Raw genomic sequence first — 17,040 nt, 5'->3', positions numbered from 1 at the left:
TTTGATAGAGACATATCTTTATCTCGTCACCTCTTCCTGTCAATGTACCACTGTAATCTATGACAACTTTCTACACTATCCACAATACCACCCACTTTTGTGTTTTCTGCAGACTTACTTACTCACCCTTCCCCATCCTCATCTAAATCATTAATAAAAATCATAAAGAGTATGGGTCCCAGAACTGATCTCTGAGGAAGACCACAAGTCACAGTCTTCCAGCCAGAATACTCTCTGAGTAAAAACCACCTGCAGTGGGCAAGACAATTCTGATTCGAAGTAACCAAATTTCCCTGAATCCCATGCCTCCTGATTTTTTGAAAGAGCCTGCCATGGAGAACCTTGTCAAATGCCTTATTAAAATCAATATACACCACAACCACTGCTCTGTCTTCAACATATTGTTTTGAACTTCCTCGTAGAAGTCAATCTGCTTGGTAAGGCATGACCTGCCCTTCACAAAAACATTCCTAACCACACTCCAAATGTTTGTAAATCCTATCTCTAAGAATCCTCTCGAATAGTTTGTCCAGTATTGATGTAAGAACTATCACAGATTATAGATTCCATTGTTTGTCCATGTCAAAAGCAGAGAGGTGTGTGGGCTGTGGGAGCCCGGGGTCAGGCAGCAGTGGCTATGCGGAGTGCAGGAGTGTGGGTCAGGACCCAAGCAAAGCATAAAGGGTGTGTGGGTCAAGGGAGCGAGGTCAAAGGGCAAAAGTTTGCAGAGCTGTTTACGTGGGGTGTGGGATCCCAGATGAGGGTTCGACGAGCAGAGGGTGCATTGAGGTTCAGAAGCCAGAGTCAGGGCTTCAGAGCAAGAAGCAAAAGGGTGTACGGGCTGCCGAAGTCTGAGCCGGCAATCAAGGAGACAGGTCAAGGGATAGAATGTATGTTGAGGTGCCTGTGTCGGGGTCGATGAGCCTTGTATGAAAGAGCTGCGGAATCACCTCCGTCGCTGAAGTCCCGGGCAATGTTACGTTTGGTCCTGGACAGCTGCAGAGTGTCCACCCATGCGTACAGCTCCCGCAGGCTCTCGTCGTCCATCTCAACACCCGTGGGGCCTTCAGCGCGTCCACAGCTCGCCTCTCCCCTCGGGTCGCCGTCGCTACCGCGCTGCCAAGTCGCACAGCCGCGCCATGTTGTTTGCCTTGCGTCGCCATGGAAACCATCCAGGCTGACGGAAGCGTCGCATGTGCTGACACCTCGGTGTTGTAGTTTTTGGGCTAATCTCGCTCGGACCTCTGGAGAGATGGGCCATAAAACTACAAATCCCAGCAGGCGTTGCTCGGGCGGCGGCTCTCGGGGAGATAGCAACAGGAAGGAAAGAGGCCATTCAGCCCATCTCTTAGACTAGTCGATGTTTAATTAACTCATCAATGTCTCCCTATGCAAAACAAGCGAAATGATGCCAATCACTTTGCTGTCACAGCTGATAGTGAACTTGAGTGTTTTCAAGATTGTCTAATGTCATTTCCAGTAGTACACAAGGCGAACGAAATAACTGTTATTTCAGATCTGATGCATCACCAGAAGGTAAAGCACACAATAATAAATGAAATAAATATAAATACATAACATAGCTTCCACACCTAGGTTGAAAATATGTCCATAAAGCAACACGAAGCTCAGGTGTGTCTATCCTTAAGGACACCAACTCATGGCAATGGAGATGGTGTGAAAAGGCAGTGTGCAGTGCAGACACAGGTAATTGTCTTTGACGTTTCTCTTTCAATCGCGTCCCTGTTGGACATTGATAATGTAAGATGCTGCAGGCCTGTTTCCTTTGTTTGATGGTGCAACAGCCGGTGTGGGAGCTGCATAGTCTCAGTTGTAGCAAGGACTAGGCCTCAAGCCGCGGGCTTGCTTGCTGCTGCAGTCTGGGAGAGGAGACACAAGAGGCAGCACAGCATGGCGTCCCAGATCAGTTGGGGGCTGACCTCTCCCTTTGGTGCTGCCCTCCAGTCTTTGATCTGTGGAATGACGACATGGATTCTCAGGAACTGTACCATCAATTTGCGGGACATGTTGCTCAGGGTCTTGGGTTGTATACGTTATTTTTTGCGAGCAACTATATTTTTTTTGCTCGCTATTTTGAATGTGCTGCATATGTTTTGCATCTTGGCCCTGGAGGAATGCTATTTTGTTTGGCTGTAGCCATGTGTAGTTGAATGATAATTAAACTTGATTTGCTTTTTAAATTTTACTGTATATAATATTTTATTAAAGTATTGCACTGCTTTCAGGCCATGCAAAAATTTCTCAGAGCAATGGTTGGTTGGTTGGTGCAGCTGTTAAAAAAAAATAAAGTGGGCTTTTGTATAGTTGCAACAATTAAGAGGCATTTGGATGGTTATATAGAGAGAAAAGGTCTGGCGGCTTATGGGCCAAACATTGCAACTGGAACTAGCAGAGAGGATACAATTGTCAGCATGGACCAGATAGGCTGTAGGGGCTTGTTTCCTTCCTGTTTTAATCTATTACTATGACTCTAAGGCATAGATAGGGGAGATGGTTACAGTCTCTTCCCATGATAAGGTACTATAAAGCTAGAGGTCTTAGCTTTAAAGCAGAGGGAAGAAGTTTAAAGTCATAGTCACAGTCATAATCACACTTTATTGATCCCGGGGGAAATTGGTTTTCGTTACAGCTGCACCATAAATAATTAAATAATGATAAAACTATAAATAATTAAATAGTAATATGTAAATTATGCCAGGAAATAAGTCCAGGACCAGCCTGTTGGCTCAGGGTGTCTGACCCTCCAAGGGAGGAGTTGTAAAGTTTGATGGCTACAGGCAGGAATGACTTCCTATGACGCTCAGTGTTGCAGCTCATATCAAGTTGAATATCAAGTTTTCCAAGAAATGGGTGGTTATCTGGAATTAAGAAGGAGAGGTGTTGGAGGTAGATATAATAAAAAACATTTGGATAGGTATGTTGTGACACAAACAAAATCACCAGTGAGACACTGGAGCTAGTGGATATAGAACTATTTATTTAGCAAAAACAAGCAGCTAGCATCATATGAGATACTCTTGGAAGAAGAGGCCTATTCGTCCCAATATTACATCACATTCTCATATCCTAAAGACCAAAGGTAAAAGCAGGACACTTCTACAATTACAAGGCATCTACAATGCTTCCTTTGAATTACATATGGTTTTCAGACACTTCCTTCTTCGCATCCACACTCCAGACACCAAAAATGAATGTAAATTCCCACCGACTAGGCGGCATTTATGCTTATGCAGGTATTTGAAGTCCGAGTGCGATTGACCCTAACCTGCACCTCCAGGAAACACATTGTTCTGAGCTGCATTTTAAATTCAATCTGAAATCCACGTTCAAATCTGAAGAATAGCTGCAGTTGACTTAATATTTGCTATATATCCTAACTCCAGAATAGGTTATAATAAGATACTTGGAGCAAACAGGAACAGAGGGATATTGGATTATTGTAGTCAAATGGGATTTACACAGATAGTCATCATGGCTGCAATGGGCAAATAGGGCTGAAAAGCCCATTTCTATGCTGTAGAGCTCTATGATTCTATTTATAACTCCACAAACATATTTATTCAGGAACCTTTGTTAACTTTTGACATTTAAATAAACTCAAAGAGTCATAGAGCAATACAGCACAGAAACAGGCCCTTCAGCCTATCTTGTCCATACTGGACTGTTATTCTGCCTAGTCCCATCGACTTTTGCTGCATTATAGCCCTCCATACCCTTCGCATCTATGTACCTATCCAAACTTCTCATAAATGTTGAAATCAAATCCTCATCCATCACTTCTGCTGGCATCCTATTCCACACTCACATTATTTTCTGAGTGTAGCTGTTCCCTGTCAAGTTCCCCTTAAATATTTCACCTTTTACCCTTAACCTATGATCTCTGGTTGTGGGCACATGGCCAAGTGGTTAAAGCATTGGACTAGCGACCTGAAGGTCATGAGTTCGAGCCCCAACCAAGGGAACGTGTTGTGCCCTTGAGCAAGGCACTTAATCACACATTGCTCTGCGACAACACTGGTGCCAAGCTGTATGGGTTCTAATGCTCTTCCCTTGGGCAACATCGGTGTCATGGAGAGGGGAGACTTGCAGCATGGGCAACTGCTGGTCTTCCATACAACCTTGCCCAGGCCTGCGCCCTGGAGAGTGAAGACTTTCCAGGTGCAAATCCATGGTCTCGCAAGACTAATGGATGCCTTTATAGTTGTAGTCTCATCCAACCTCAGCCTGCTTCCATTAACCCCATCTACACCTCTCATAATTGTGACCTCCATCAAATCTCCCCTCATTCTCTTATGTCCCAAGAAGAATGGACCAGGTACTCTTATGCTCTCTTGCTCTCTCTTTTATAGTTTTTACTAACTTTATCTCATTCACCATTTCTTTCTTTCTTTATTAATCTGTAAACTTTTTATGTTCTGTCCAGTCATCTGAATTGCAACTGATGTTTGCATAATAATATGCTTTTTCTTTAAGCTTTATACTTTTATTCAGTAACCTTGATGTGGGGTTCTTGCCTTTGAAATTTCCCCTGTCATTGCGATGTTTTGATGATGTATAAGATGATAGGCTTAATTAGGAGTAGTTCATGCAGTTCTTGTCACCTACCTACAGGAAAGATATCAGTAAGATTGAAAGAGTACTGATAAAATTTACAAGGATGTTGCCGGGACTTTATGACCTGAGTTACATATAGGGAAACATTGAATAGGCTAGGATTTTATTCCCTAGAGCAGCGGTCCCCAACCATCGGGCCGCAAAATATGTGCTACCGGGCCCACGAGGAAACAATATGATTTGGCGAAATGAAACGATATGGGTCAGCTGCACCTTTCCTCATTCCCTGTCACGCCCACTCTTGAGCTCGAAAGCACGCGAGGTCATTACCCACGCGTCATCCATGTCAGTGCAGGAAGGAGATCAACTCCTCGAGCTTGCAAATGATGGCGGACTGAAAAGTATGTTTGACATAACACCTCTGCCGGCATTCTGGATCAAAGTCAAGGCTAAATATCCTGAGATAGCCATGAAAGCACTGAAAACGTTGCTTCCATTTCCAACATCATATCGCTGCGAAACGGAGTTTTCTGCAATGAATGCAACGAAAGCTAAATTGCGGAATAGACTGGACATAAGGAACCCCCTTTGAGTATCGCTGTCTCCCATCACCTCTCGATGGGACCATCTTGTTGCAGGGAAACAAGCTCCCTGATTCAGCGATATGGTGTGTTGCAATCATTTTATATGTTAATACGGGGAAAATATGTGCTATGTGTTTAATATCCAAATGTTACTTAAAATATTATGATGCTATTGACTTATAAGTGACTTTAATAACCATATAACAATTACAGCATGGAAACAGGTGATCTCGGCCCTTCTAGTCCGTGCCGAACTCTTACTCTCACTTAGTCCCACCGACCTGCACTCAGCCCATAACCCTCCATTCCCTTCCTGTCCATATACCTACCCAATTTTTCTTTAAATGATAATATCAAACCTGCCTCTACCACTTCTACTGGAAGTTCGTTCAATACTTACTTCAAGCTCCCCTGTCCTCCCGTGATAATTGACTTATCACTGTATTCATGTGAGGAAAATATGCGCTGTGTGTTTAATACTAAATTTGATAGATAAACCCTTTTAGAAACGAAATTGAGTGTATTAGCCACTTATCACCTATATTCCAGTCGTGATTAACACTCCCCCCCCGAACAGAATTGCCAAAAACGATTTGTTGAAAAAAATCGGCACGTACGCGCATGCGCACACAGGTGCCTGCGCAAGGCTTCATGGTCATCGCAGTCTTTCTCGGGGTAAACACAACATATTTGACTGCTACCCTTGTCTGTTGGCAACCCTACCCCCCCCCCACACCAGGTCGACCAGTCGGCAAGAATATTGTCAATAATAAACCGGTCTGCAGTGCAGAAAAGGTTGGGGACCCCTGCCCTAGAGTGTAGGAGAATGAGGAGAGATTTATAGAGATATACAAAATTAAGAGGGGTAGAAATAGGGTAAACGCAAGCAAGCTTTTTCCATTGTGGTTGGGTGAGACTAGAACTAGAGATCATGAGCTAAGGGTGAAAGGTGAAAGGTTTAAGAGGAACATGGGGGGAACATCTTTTCTTCAGAGTAGAGAGAGTGTGGAATTAGCTGGCAGCACAAGTGGTGGATGCAAGCTTGATTTCAACTTTTAAGAGAAATGTGGATGTGTATGCATGCGAGGGGTATGGAGGGCTATGTTTGGGTGCAAGTTGTTGAAATAGGCAGAATAATAGTTCGTAGATGGGCTGAAGGGCCTGTTCCTGCGCTGTCATATTCTATGACTCCATAACTCTCTGAATCCATTCTGAGTAGTCTGAAAGATTCTTTGAAGTACCTGCCGCTTAATCTTGATAGACCGCTACCTTAAAGCTAATTTGCTTTAGCCAAGATTGCTTTTATGACATAATACCTGAACGTTGAATCAGAATCATAATCAGGTTTAATATTAGCAGCATGTGTTGTGAAATCTGTTGTTTTTGCGGCAGCAGTACAATGCAATACATAATTATAACTGAATTACAGTAAGAAGTGTGGGTGTGTGTAATGAGGTAATGTTCATGGGTTCAATGTGTCCATTCAGAAATCTGATGGAAGAGGGGAAGAAACTGTCCCTGAATCATTGAATGTGTGTCTTGAGGCTCCTGTACCTCCCCTGATGGTAGCAATGAGAAGAAGGCACGTCCTGGATAATAGGGTTCTTTAATGAAGGATGCGCCTTTTTCTGGTATTGCTCCTTGACGATGTCCTGGATGCTATGGAGACTAGCACCCATGATGGAGCTGACTGAGCTTACGACATTCTGCAGCTTACTTCTATCCCATGCAGTGCTCCTCTCCTCTATACCAAATGGTGATACAGCCAGTTAGAATGCTCTCCACGGTACATCTGTGGAAATCTGTGAGGGTCTTTGCTGACATACCAAATCTCCCCAAACTCCTAATGAAATATAGCAATTGTGCTTTCTTTGTAACTGCTTCAACATGTTGGGGCCAGGATAGATCTTCAGAGATGTTGACACCCAGAAACTTGAAATTGCTCAACTTTTCCACTCCTGATCCTCCAGTGAGGACAGGTGTGTGTGCCCTTGTCTTACCTTTGCTGAAATCCACAGTCAGTTCTTTGGTCTTACTAATGTTGAGGTTGAGGTTGTTGCTGCAACAGCACTCACTGGGGCATGGGGCGTACAGGAGTGAGATATGCCAACAGGTGGAGTGGTGTCCCAGCAACAACCTGGCACTCAACATCAGTAAGAAGAAAGAGCTGATTGTGGACTTCCGGAAGGGTAAGACGAAGGAACACACACCAATCCTCATAGAGGGATCAGCAGTGAAGAGAGTGAGCAGCTTCAAGTTCCTGGGTGTCATGATCTCCGAGGATCTAACCTGGTCCCAATGTATCGATGCAGTTATAAAGAAGGCAAAGCAGCAGCTATACTTCATTAGGAGTTTGAAGAGATTTGGTATGTCAACAAATACACTCAAAAGCTTCTACAGATGTACATGGAGAGCATTCTGACAGACTACATCACTGTCTGGTATGGAGGGGCTACTGCACAGGACTGAAAGAAGCTGCAGAGGATTGTAAATCTAGTCAGCTCCATCTTGGGTACTAACCCACAAAGTACCTAGGACATCTTCAAGGAGTGGTGACTCAGAAAGGCAACGTCCATTATTAAGGACCTTCAGCACCCAGGGCATGCCCTTTTCTCACTGTTGCCATTGGGTAAGAGATACAGAAGCCTGAAGGCACACACTCAGCAATTCAGGAACAGCTTCTTCCCCTCTGCCATCTGATTGCTAAATGGACATTGGACCCATGAACACCGCCTCACTTTTTTATTATAGTATTATAGTATTTCTGTTTTTGCACACTTTTTAAATCTATTCAATATGCATATACTGTAATTGATTTAGTTATTTATTTATTATTATTGTTATTTTATTTTTTCTTCTATATTATGCACAGTATTGCATTGTACTGCTGCTGGTAAGTTAACAAATTTCACGTCACATGCTGGTGATAATAAACCTGATTCTGAATCATCTAGCTGATATACCTTGCCTTCTCTTCACCATCTGAAATTCTGCCAACAATATTTGTGCCATCAGCAAATTTATAGATGGTATTTGAGCTGTGCCTAGCCACACAGTTATGGGTGTAGAGAGAGTAGAGCAGTGGGATAAGCACATATCTTTGAGATGTGCCAGTGTTGATTATCAGCGAGGTAGAGATGTTACCTCAGCACACTTCATGAGAATAAAAGATTAAAGAAAATTAGCTTTGTTTGTCACATGTACACCAGAACAGACAAGTGAAGTGTGTGATTTGTGTCAATTGCCAACGCAGTCCGAATACATGCTGGGGTCAGCCTACAAGTGTCTCCATGCTTCGTGCATAGCATGGTCATAATTTACTAACTCTGACCTGTATGTCTTTGGAACACGGGAGAAATCTGAAGCAGCTGGAGGAAGCCTACATGGTTGTGGGGCAAATGTATAAACTTCTTACAGACAGGGTGGGAATTAAGCTCCATTTGTTGATCACTGGCACTCTAATAGCATTTATGCAGAGGTGTATGGTGTGATTAGGGAGGTGAAGGGGCTTATCATGTCCATTCTCACTCACCTTTGGTCCCCAGTGGACTCTCAGCTCTCGCCTGTGGCTCCAAATAGCTGTGACCTGCAACAGCGGCCACACCCCAGTACAGCACTTTAACAGGTGGGCTAAACCAAGTGAGGGTAGCTGGCAGCCCCATACCCCAGTGAGATAGTGACATGCTTATCCTAACAGGCAAAGTCAGCATGTGGTTGGGGCGATGAGATCTACAGTGAAATCCAATGGCCAGGAAGGCAGTTCTACAACGCTCTGTGGAGAGCAAAGGGTATAACAAGGCACAGAAGACATCATGGTCATCTACTGCAACCAAGGAAGACCCCAGATTGTGGCACTTGTTCGTACCACTGGAATTCGACTTCTAAGGTCAAGAGAGTGGAAATACTTCAGTACAAGAGCTTTTCCCACTTTAAACGTCCTCCTGCACAGTTTTCCTGTCATCGTCAGACACGGTGGAAAACCACCATACAAACAGTATGCTACCATGCCACCCATCATAAAACCTTAAATTCTGTCCTATTGCACAGTCATGGGTCCAACACAATCTGTTTTCTAGTTACCTGTGGAATAGGTTGTTCTAAGAAACTATCTGAAAATCAATTCCACAATCTCTTCATCTAGGTTATGTGAGGATTAAAATCCTCCATGATTATTGCTGTACAAGGTGCCATTAATTCCTCGTTTTACTCTCGGAAAGAGTAGGATAGAGTTATAGAGCAATACAGCACAAATACAGGTTATTTATCTGAACAATCCAGGTTGTCCATGTGCCCACCCAGCTAGTCCCAATTTCCTGTGTTCCACCCCATATCCCCCTGAGTTCTGCCCCCTCTATGTACTTACGAAGTGCTTCTTAAATGACACTATTGTACCTGCCTCAACCACTTCCTCTGGCGGCTCTTTCCATATACTCATCGCTCTCTGCATGGAAAGGTTGCCCTCAGGTCCCTTTTAAATCTTACCCCTGTCACCCTAAAACTATGCCACCTAGTTGTAGACTCACTTCCCCAGGGGAAAAGACTGATACCATCCACCTTATCTGTGCCTCTCAAAACTTAAAAATATTCCTAAAAGGTTGGCCTTCATTCTCCTAAGTTCCAGTCTCTCCCTATAACTTGGCAACATCCTCCTATATCTTTTTTGCAAGGTTTCCAGTTTAACCATGTCTTCCCTAAACAGAGTGACCAAAACTGTGTACAGTGCTCTAAGTGTGGCTTCACCAATAACCTACGCCGTTGGTTCATTAAGCCCATCGTTTCTACTGGGACATAGGCCACCAACAGCAGTTCAGCAGAGTCCTCTGTCCTGGGCCAGTCTTGCAAGTCATCCCCAGCTGTAGCCCGTCTTTGAAGGGCCTTCCTCACCCAGAAGTGAGGTCTTTGGGGCTTCGTTTGGTGTTTCCGTAACACTGGGTTTTTGTAGTATGGAGTTGATAGCCCCGTGCCCAATTCTACCCCTTTCACAGCCACTCTTGGGATAATCCATGGTGGAGTTAGTGACTTATACCGGCCTTACTAATGAAATTCTGCATGCTAGATGCCATTTTTAGCACTCTGTTTAACCGCTGCACCACTTTCAACAATGTATTCTAAAAGGTCGAAGTTCAAAGTAAATTTATTATCAGAGTCCATATACGTCAGCATATACAACCCCAAAGTTCATTATCTTGTGGGCATACTCATTAAATCTACAGAATAATAACCATAACAGGATCAATGGAAGACCACCCACTTGGGTGTTCAACCAGTATACAAAAGACAACAAACCGTGCAAGTGCAAGAAGATAGAAATAATAACAATAATAAATAAATAAATAAGCAATAAAAATTGAGACTTTGAGAAGAAGAGTCCTTGAAAGTGAGTCCAGTGGTCGTGGGAATATTTCCGTGACGGGCCAAGTAAAGATGAAAGAATTGCTGTGAACCCTTTGGTTCACGAGCCGGATGGTTGAAGGGTAATAACAGAATCAAATATCGCTATGATGATTGTACGTTCTAGTATCAATTGTTTGGCGACAATAAAGTATAAAGTACCTGAACCTGGTGCTGGGAGTCCTGAGGCTCCCGTACCTTCTTCCTGTTGGCAGCTGCAAGAAGACTGCATGACCTGCGTGGTAAATCCCTAATGAAGGATGCTGCTTTCCTGCAACTGCATTTCATGCAGATATGCTCAATGGTGAGGAGGGATTTACCCATGACGGACTGGGTCCTATCCACTTCTTTTTATAGGATTTTCCGTTCAAGAGCATTAGTGTTTCTATACCAGGCTGTGATGCGGTCAGTCAATATACTCTCCACTACACACCTATAGAAGATGTGTTCTTGCATGTGGTTACCCTTAGGGGCCATGTAGACCTTCACTCCTGGTCAAGATGGTGCCAAGGTGTGGCCTCTGTCGATGTCGGGCCTCAGACGTAGTTGTTTATTTTGATTCATAGGGATGGTTTTGGGGACAGCTTTGGCTGTTAGGTGTTTAACAACAGGGATGAGAGGGTGTTAGAGGTAAATGAAGAGTCTAGGCAGGAGCTTGAGTCCAGGTCAAAGAGCTCTGCGGTTGAATGTCAGCAATTCCAGGAGTCATAGTCATACTTTATTGATCCCGGGGGAAATTGGTTTTCGTTACAGTTGCTCCATAAATAATAAATAGTAATAGAATCATAAATAGTTAAATAGTAATATGTAAATTATGCCAGTAAATTATGAAATAAGTCCAGGACCAGCCTATTGGCTCAGGGTGTCTGACCCTCCAAGGGAGGAGTTGTAAAGTTTGATGGCCACAGGCAGGAATGACTTCCTATGATGCTCTGTGTTGCATCTCGGTGGAATGAGTCTCTGGCTGAATGTACTCCTGTGCCCAACCAGTACATTATGTAGTGGATGGGAGACATTGACCAAGATGGCATGCAACTTGGACAGCATCCTCTTTTCAGACACCACCGTCAGAGAGTCCAGTTCCATCCCCACAACATCACTGGCCTTACGAATGAGTTTGTTGATTCTGTTGGTGTCTGCTACCCTCAGCCTGCGGCCCCAGCACACAACAGCAAACATGATAGCACTGGCCACCACAGACTCGTAGAACATCCTCAGCATCATCTGGCAGATGTTAAAGGACCTCAGCCTCCTCAGGAAATAGAGACGGCTCTGACCCTTCTTGTAGACAGCCTCAGTGTTCTTTGACCAGTCCAGTTTATTGTCAATTCGTATCCCCAGGTATTTGTACTACAAGAGTCATGTCACAGGTGCTGAGGAGACCAGTTCCGCGTTCCAATGTCCGCAATTCTGAGAATCTGAGGGAAAAGAATGCTGATCCGGAGGCACGTCAGTGCGAGGGATAGGAAGAGGAGGAGCCCAAAATGGTCTTCTGTTGCTGTAGCCCATCCACTTTAAGTTTCAACACGCTGTGCATTCAGAGATGCTTTTCTGCACACCACTGTTGTAAATGTGTGATTATTGAAGTTACTGTCGCCTTCCTGTCAGCTTGAACCATTATTTAGTACCTCTTCACAGCTGCTCATTAGATATTTGCGTTAATGAGCCATTCATGTGGCAGCAACTCATAAAAACATGGTCAAGAGGTTTGGCTGTTGTTCAGACCAAACATCAGAGTGGGGAAGAAATGTGATCTGAGTAACTGTGACTGCGGAATGATTGTTGGTGTCAGACAGGGTGGGTTGAGTATCTCAGAAACTTCTTAACCCCTGAGAGTTTCAAGCTCTACAGCAGGGGTGGCCAACCTTTGACATTCCTTGTGTCGATTTTTTCACTCACGAGTTCAGATGCGCCATGCAGCTCTTGGACCCTCATTCGATTCTTGTAAAAATATTTTAACATAGAACTTGTGCATGAAAAAATCGCATCTGACCTCGTGCGTGAAAAAAATTGACGCATGGAATGTAAAAGGTTGGCCACCCCTGGTCTACAGTCTCTAGAGTTTACAGAGAATGAAAAATTTGAGCAATGCAAACAAGGTGCTGGAGGAATTCAGCAAGTTAGGCAGCATGTGTGTGACAGGAATAAACAATAGATGTTTATTCCCTGTTATAGATGCTGCCTGACTTGCTGTATTCTTCCAATATTCTGTGTGTGTTGTTATAAGCTTTCTAGCCAGAGGAAACATCATTATTGTCATGGAAAACTACAGCACAGAAACAGGCCCTTCATCCCATCTAATCCATGCCAAAACCATTTAAACTGCCTACTCCCATCAACCTGCACCAAGACCATAGATTTCCATATCCTTATTATCCATGTACCTAATCAAACTTCTCTTAAACATTGAAATTGAGCTTGCATGCACCACTTGTCCTGGTAACTCATTCCACACTCTTATGACCCTCTGAGTGAAGAAGTTTCCCTCATGTTCTGCTTAAACTTTTCACCTTTCATTCTTGACCCATGACCTCTGATTGTAGTCCCACCTAACCTCAGTGGAAATAGCCTGCTTGTATTTGCCCTATCTGTTTCCCTCATAATTTTGTATCCCTCTATCAAATCTTCTCTCAATTTTCAACATTCCGAGGAATAAAGTCCTAACCTATTCAATCTTTCCTTGTAACTCTAGTCCTCCAGACCCAGCAACATCTTTGTAATTTTTTTCTGTAGCCTTTCAACCTTATTTACATCTTTCCTGTAGGTAGGTGACCAAGACAGTACAAAATACTCCAAGCTAGACCTCACCAATATCTTATACAATTTCAACATAACGTCCCATCTCCCGTACTAAGTACTTTGATTTATGAAGGCAAATGTGCCAAAAGCTTTCTTTACCACCCTTTCTACCTGTGACACCACTTTCAATGAATTATGGATCTGTATTCCCAGGTCTCTTTGTTCTACAGCACTCCTCAGTGTGCTGCCATTCACTGTGTAAGACCTACCCTGGGTGGTCCTACTGAAATGCAAAATCTCGCACTTGTCTGTATTAAATTTCATCTGCCATTTACAGCCCATTTCCCCAGCTGGTCCAGATCTTGCTGCAAGCTTTGATAGTCTTCCTTGCTGTCCACTACATCTCCATTCTGAGTGTCATCCGCAAATTTGCGGATCCGTTTAACCAGATGATCATCCAGATCGCTGATATATTTGAAGAACAACAATGGACTCGGCACCGCTGCCTGCGGTATTCCACTTGTCACAGGCCTTCAGTCAGAGAGGGAACCGTCCACTGCCACTCTCTGGCTTCCCCTGCAAAGCCGGTGTCTAATCCATTCTTGCATCTGTATGAATCCTGTAAATCTCAGCGAGTTCACCCCCATTCTTCTGAACTCCAGAGAGTGTAGGCCCAAAGAGGTGTATACTGATGGAGGATTATTGAATTATTTTAATGTGTTTACCATGGCTTATCTACTATTACATATTTAATCTGATTTCTCAATCCATCTATACAACTGACACATTTGTAATTGCCTTTGTTTTGAATTTAGGATCCTGGTTTTACATATAACTAAATTATTTTTTAATATTGAGTAAGACTCTTCCCTGACGGATAGTTTACTGTAAGATTAAAACATTTCCAGTAACATTACTCAATACCCAAGCTAAAGTTTCTGTATCTCCGAGTGGATCACATTAAGCAACTGAGTCAGATTCTGTCTCAGACAATAGTCAATGTACTCCACACATGGTAAGGAAAATATTACGAGATTTGCCTTTGGTTGTGATTGCAAATTGTGGGACGAACAGTAACTGAACTCCTCTTTGAATAAATTAGCCTGAATGAAGTCAGTGGAAATCCATATAAACTGCTGAAGGATGTGCACCACATGGAGTCAGAGTACAACACACAAACTGTCCTTTTGGCCCATCTAATCCATGCCAAACTATTATTTTGCCTAGTTCCATCAACCTACACCCGGACCATAGCCCTCCTCTGTCACATGCACTCTGATCTATTGGTGTGCTTGCATGCCTTTCAGGCAGATCATGTCATATACGGTATAAGTACATGAAGGTGGTACGGAAAGGAAAAAAAAATAATATAGTGTTATAATCACAGAGAATAGTTCAAAGTAAATTTATTTTCAAAGTGTATATTTGTCACCATATACGACTCTGAGCTTCATTTACATGCAGGCATTCACAGTAGAACAAAAAATACAGTAGAATCAATGAAGAACTACAAAGACTAACAAACAACCAATGTACAAAAGATGTCAAACTGTGCAACAAAAAATATCATGTAAAAACAAACAAACAAACAAATAAATAAATACATTGAGAAATAAACAAAGAAGTCAATGAATAAATAAATAAATATTGAGGACACAAGTTGTAGAGTCCCTGGGATGTTTTCGGTAAATAGTTCAGCGTTGAGGTGAGTGAAGTTATCCACCCTGGTTCAGGAGCCTGATGGCTGAAGGGCAATAACTGTCGCCAAACCTGGCAGTTCCTGAGGCTCCTGCACCTCCTTCCCGATGGCAGCAATGAGAAGAGAGCACGGCCTGGATGGTGACTGCACTTGATGGTGGTCGCTGGCTTCTTGTGCCAGTGCTCCTTGTAGACATGCTCAATGGTGGGGAGGGCTTTGCCTGTAATGGACTGGGCTGAGGGCGGCAAGGATCATGGTGAGGTAGATTGAGAGATCAAGAGTTCATTTTTAGTGTATAAGAGGGCCATGCAAGAGTCTTGTAACAATGGGATAGAGCCTGGTGGTACACGATCTCAAGCTCTACATCTTCTGTAGGAGAAAAGGATATATCCAGAGTGGGAGGGGTCCTTAGTTATGCTCTCTGTGTGTTATCTACACCTCTGAGCTTGTGTTGCCGCTGCAAGTTAATTTTTCATTTTACTTTTACCTCGGTGCGCATGCGTACGACAGTAAACTCGATTTGACTAACTTGTCTTCAATCCATCGGGATCAACTCCACCACATAGCCATCACAAGTCACCCACCTCTGTCCTGATGAGACACACGTCTAAACCAGTTGTTCGGTGTTTGTTGTCCACCAGCAGCCAACTTTCAAAACACAACTAAACAATGATGTACTGCTTAGGGTTAATAAGTTATGGGCAAGCCTCGTTGCCATTGGAAACTTGGTGGCACTTGCGAGCTGCCCTCTGCACATCTCTGGACTGTGTTAGTTGTTAATAGAAATGATACATCTCCCTCTCTGTTTTGATGTATATGTGCAAATAAAATTAATTTTTATTATCTTTATCTTTAGTGAGGTAGTGGTCATGGTTTGAAGGATGATTCAAAAATATGATGGCGGGGTTGGGGGGGGTGGTAAAGGGAAGCAGCTGTCCTAAAATGTTCAGTATAGCTTGTCAGCAGCTGGATGTCTTTCAAATGGTAGTATTGCAAAGGTTGTGTGTCCCAGGTCAGAATCAAAATAAGGTTTAATATCACTGGCATGTGTCATGAAATTTGTTAACTTTGCGGCAATAGTACAATATATGATAAATAGAGAAGAAAAAAAGCTGAATTACAGTAAATATAAATACTGTCTGTGTATTAAATAGTTAAATTAAATAAGTAGTGCAAAAACAGAAATAGTAAGTAGTGAGGTTGTGTTCATGCATTCAACATCCACTTGGAAATCAGATGGCAGAGGGGAAGAAGTTGTTCCTGAATCACTGAGTGTGTGCCTTCACGCTTCTGTATCTCCTTCCTGATGATAACAATGAGAAGAGGGCCTGTCCTGGGTACTGGGGTTCTTAATGACTGATGCCGGCTTCCTGAAGCACCGCCCTTTGGAGATGTCTTGAACACTATGGAAGCAAGTACCCATGATGGAGCTACTGAGTTTACAGCTCTCTGCAGCTTACCTCGATCCTGTGCTGTAGTCCCTCCATACCAGACGGTGATGCAGCCTGTCAGAATATTCTCCACGTTTATATCTGTAGAAGGTTTCGAGTGTTTTCGCTGACAAACCAGGTGAATATCCTTACTGATGGATACCGCCATCTTGAGACACCAACCCTTGAAGTGGGGAGGGTTGTGCCTTTGTCAGAGCTGGCTGAGCCGACAATCCTCAGCAGTCTCTTTTGATCCTGTACATTGAAGCCTCCGATTTATATTTTGCCTTTCACAATCTCAGGACATCCTCAAGTAATTTAAAAATATTGGAGGCACAGCAGTCATCTTGAGTATTCAGCATTCTAATTGTGGTGTCTAAATTTCTACCCTCTGACTCCATGACCATATGCTCATCCCAATTCACTGCCATAGCCATGTATCCTTCCTAGGAACTTGTCTCTGGAAACGTCTTCCACCAAATAGCTTCCAACTCTGTTAAAAGAGCACATTTTTCTCCATAACTTCCTTCACCTACAATGAAATTCTACCACTAAGCACATCTTGCCTCTTTCCATAGTGATCGCTCTCAACGTGACTCTGCTGTCCACTCGTCCCTCCCCA

General features: G+C 43.3%; 1 protein-coding gene across 1 annotated transcript in view; it reads right to left on the bottom strand.

Annotated features, from left to right (window-relative positions):
* LOC140197097 (sperm flagellar protein 1-like) overlaps positions 1–15,487 on the bottom strand; it is an 88,825-nt gene extending 73,338 nt beyond the window's left edge. Inside the window, exons 1-3 of the mRNA XM_072257012.1 lie at positions 15,476–15,487; positions 8,692–8,745; positions 951–1,299 (exon numbers count right to left, since the gene is read on the bottom strand). Coding sequence (XP_072113113.1) covers positions 951–1,299; positions 8,692–8,745; positions 15,476–15,487 — 415 coding nt within the window. The remainder of the gene's footprint in view (positions 1–950; positions 1,300–8,691; positions 8,746–15,475) is intronic.
* Positions 15,488–17,040: the final 1,553 nt, after the last annotated feature.

Source organism: Mobula birostris, chromosome 4 (assembly GCF_030028105.1).
Source record: "Mobula birostris isolate sMobBir1 chromosome 4, sMobBir1.hap1, whole genome shotgun sequence".
Taxonomy (NCBI): domain Eukaryota; kingdom Metazoa; phylum Chordata; class Chondrichthyes; order Myliobatiformes; family Myliobatidae; genus Mobula; species Mobula birostris.
The sequence above is the reverse complement of the archived record's forward strand: the minus strand, read 5'-3'. Positions and strand labels throughout refer to the sequence as shown.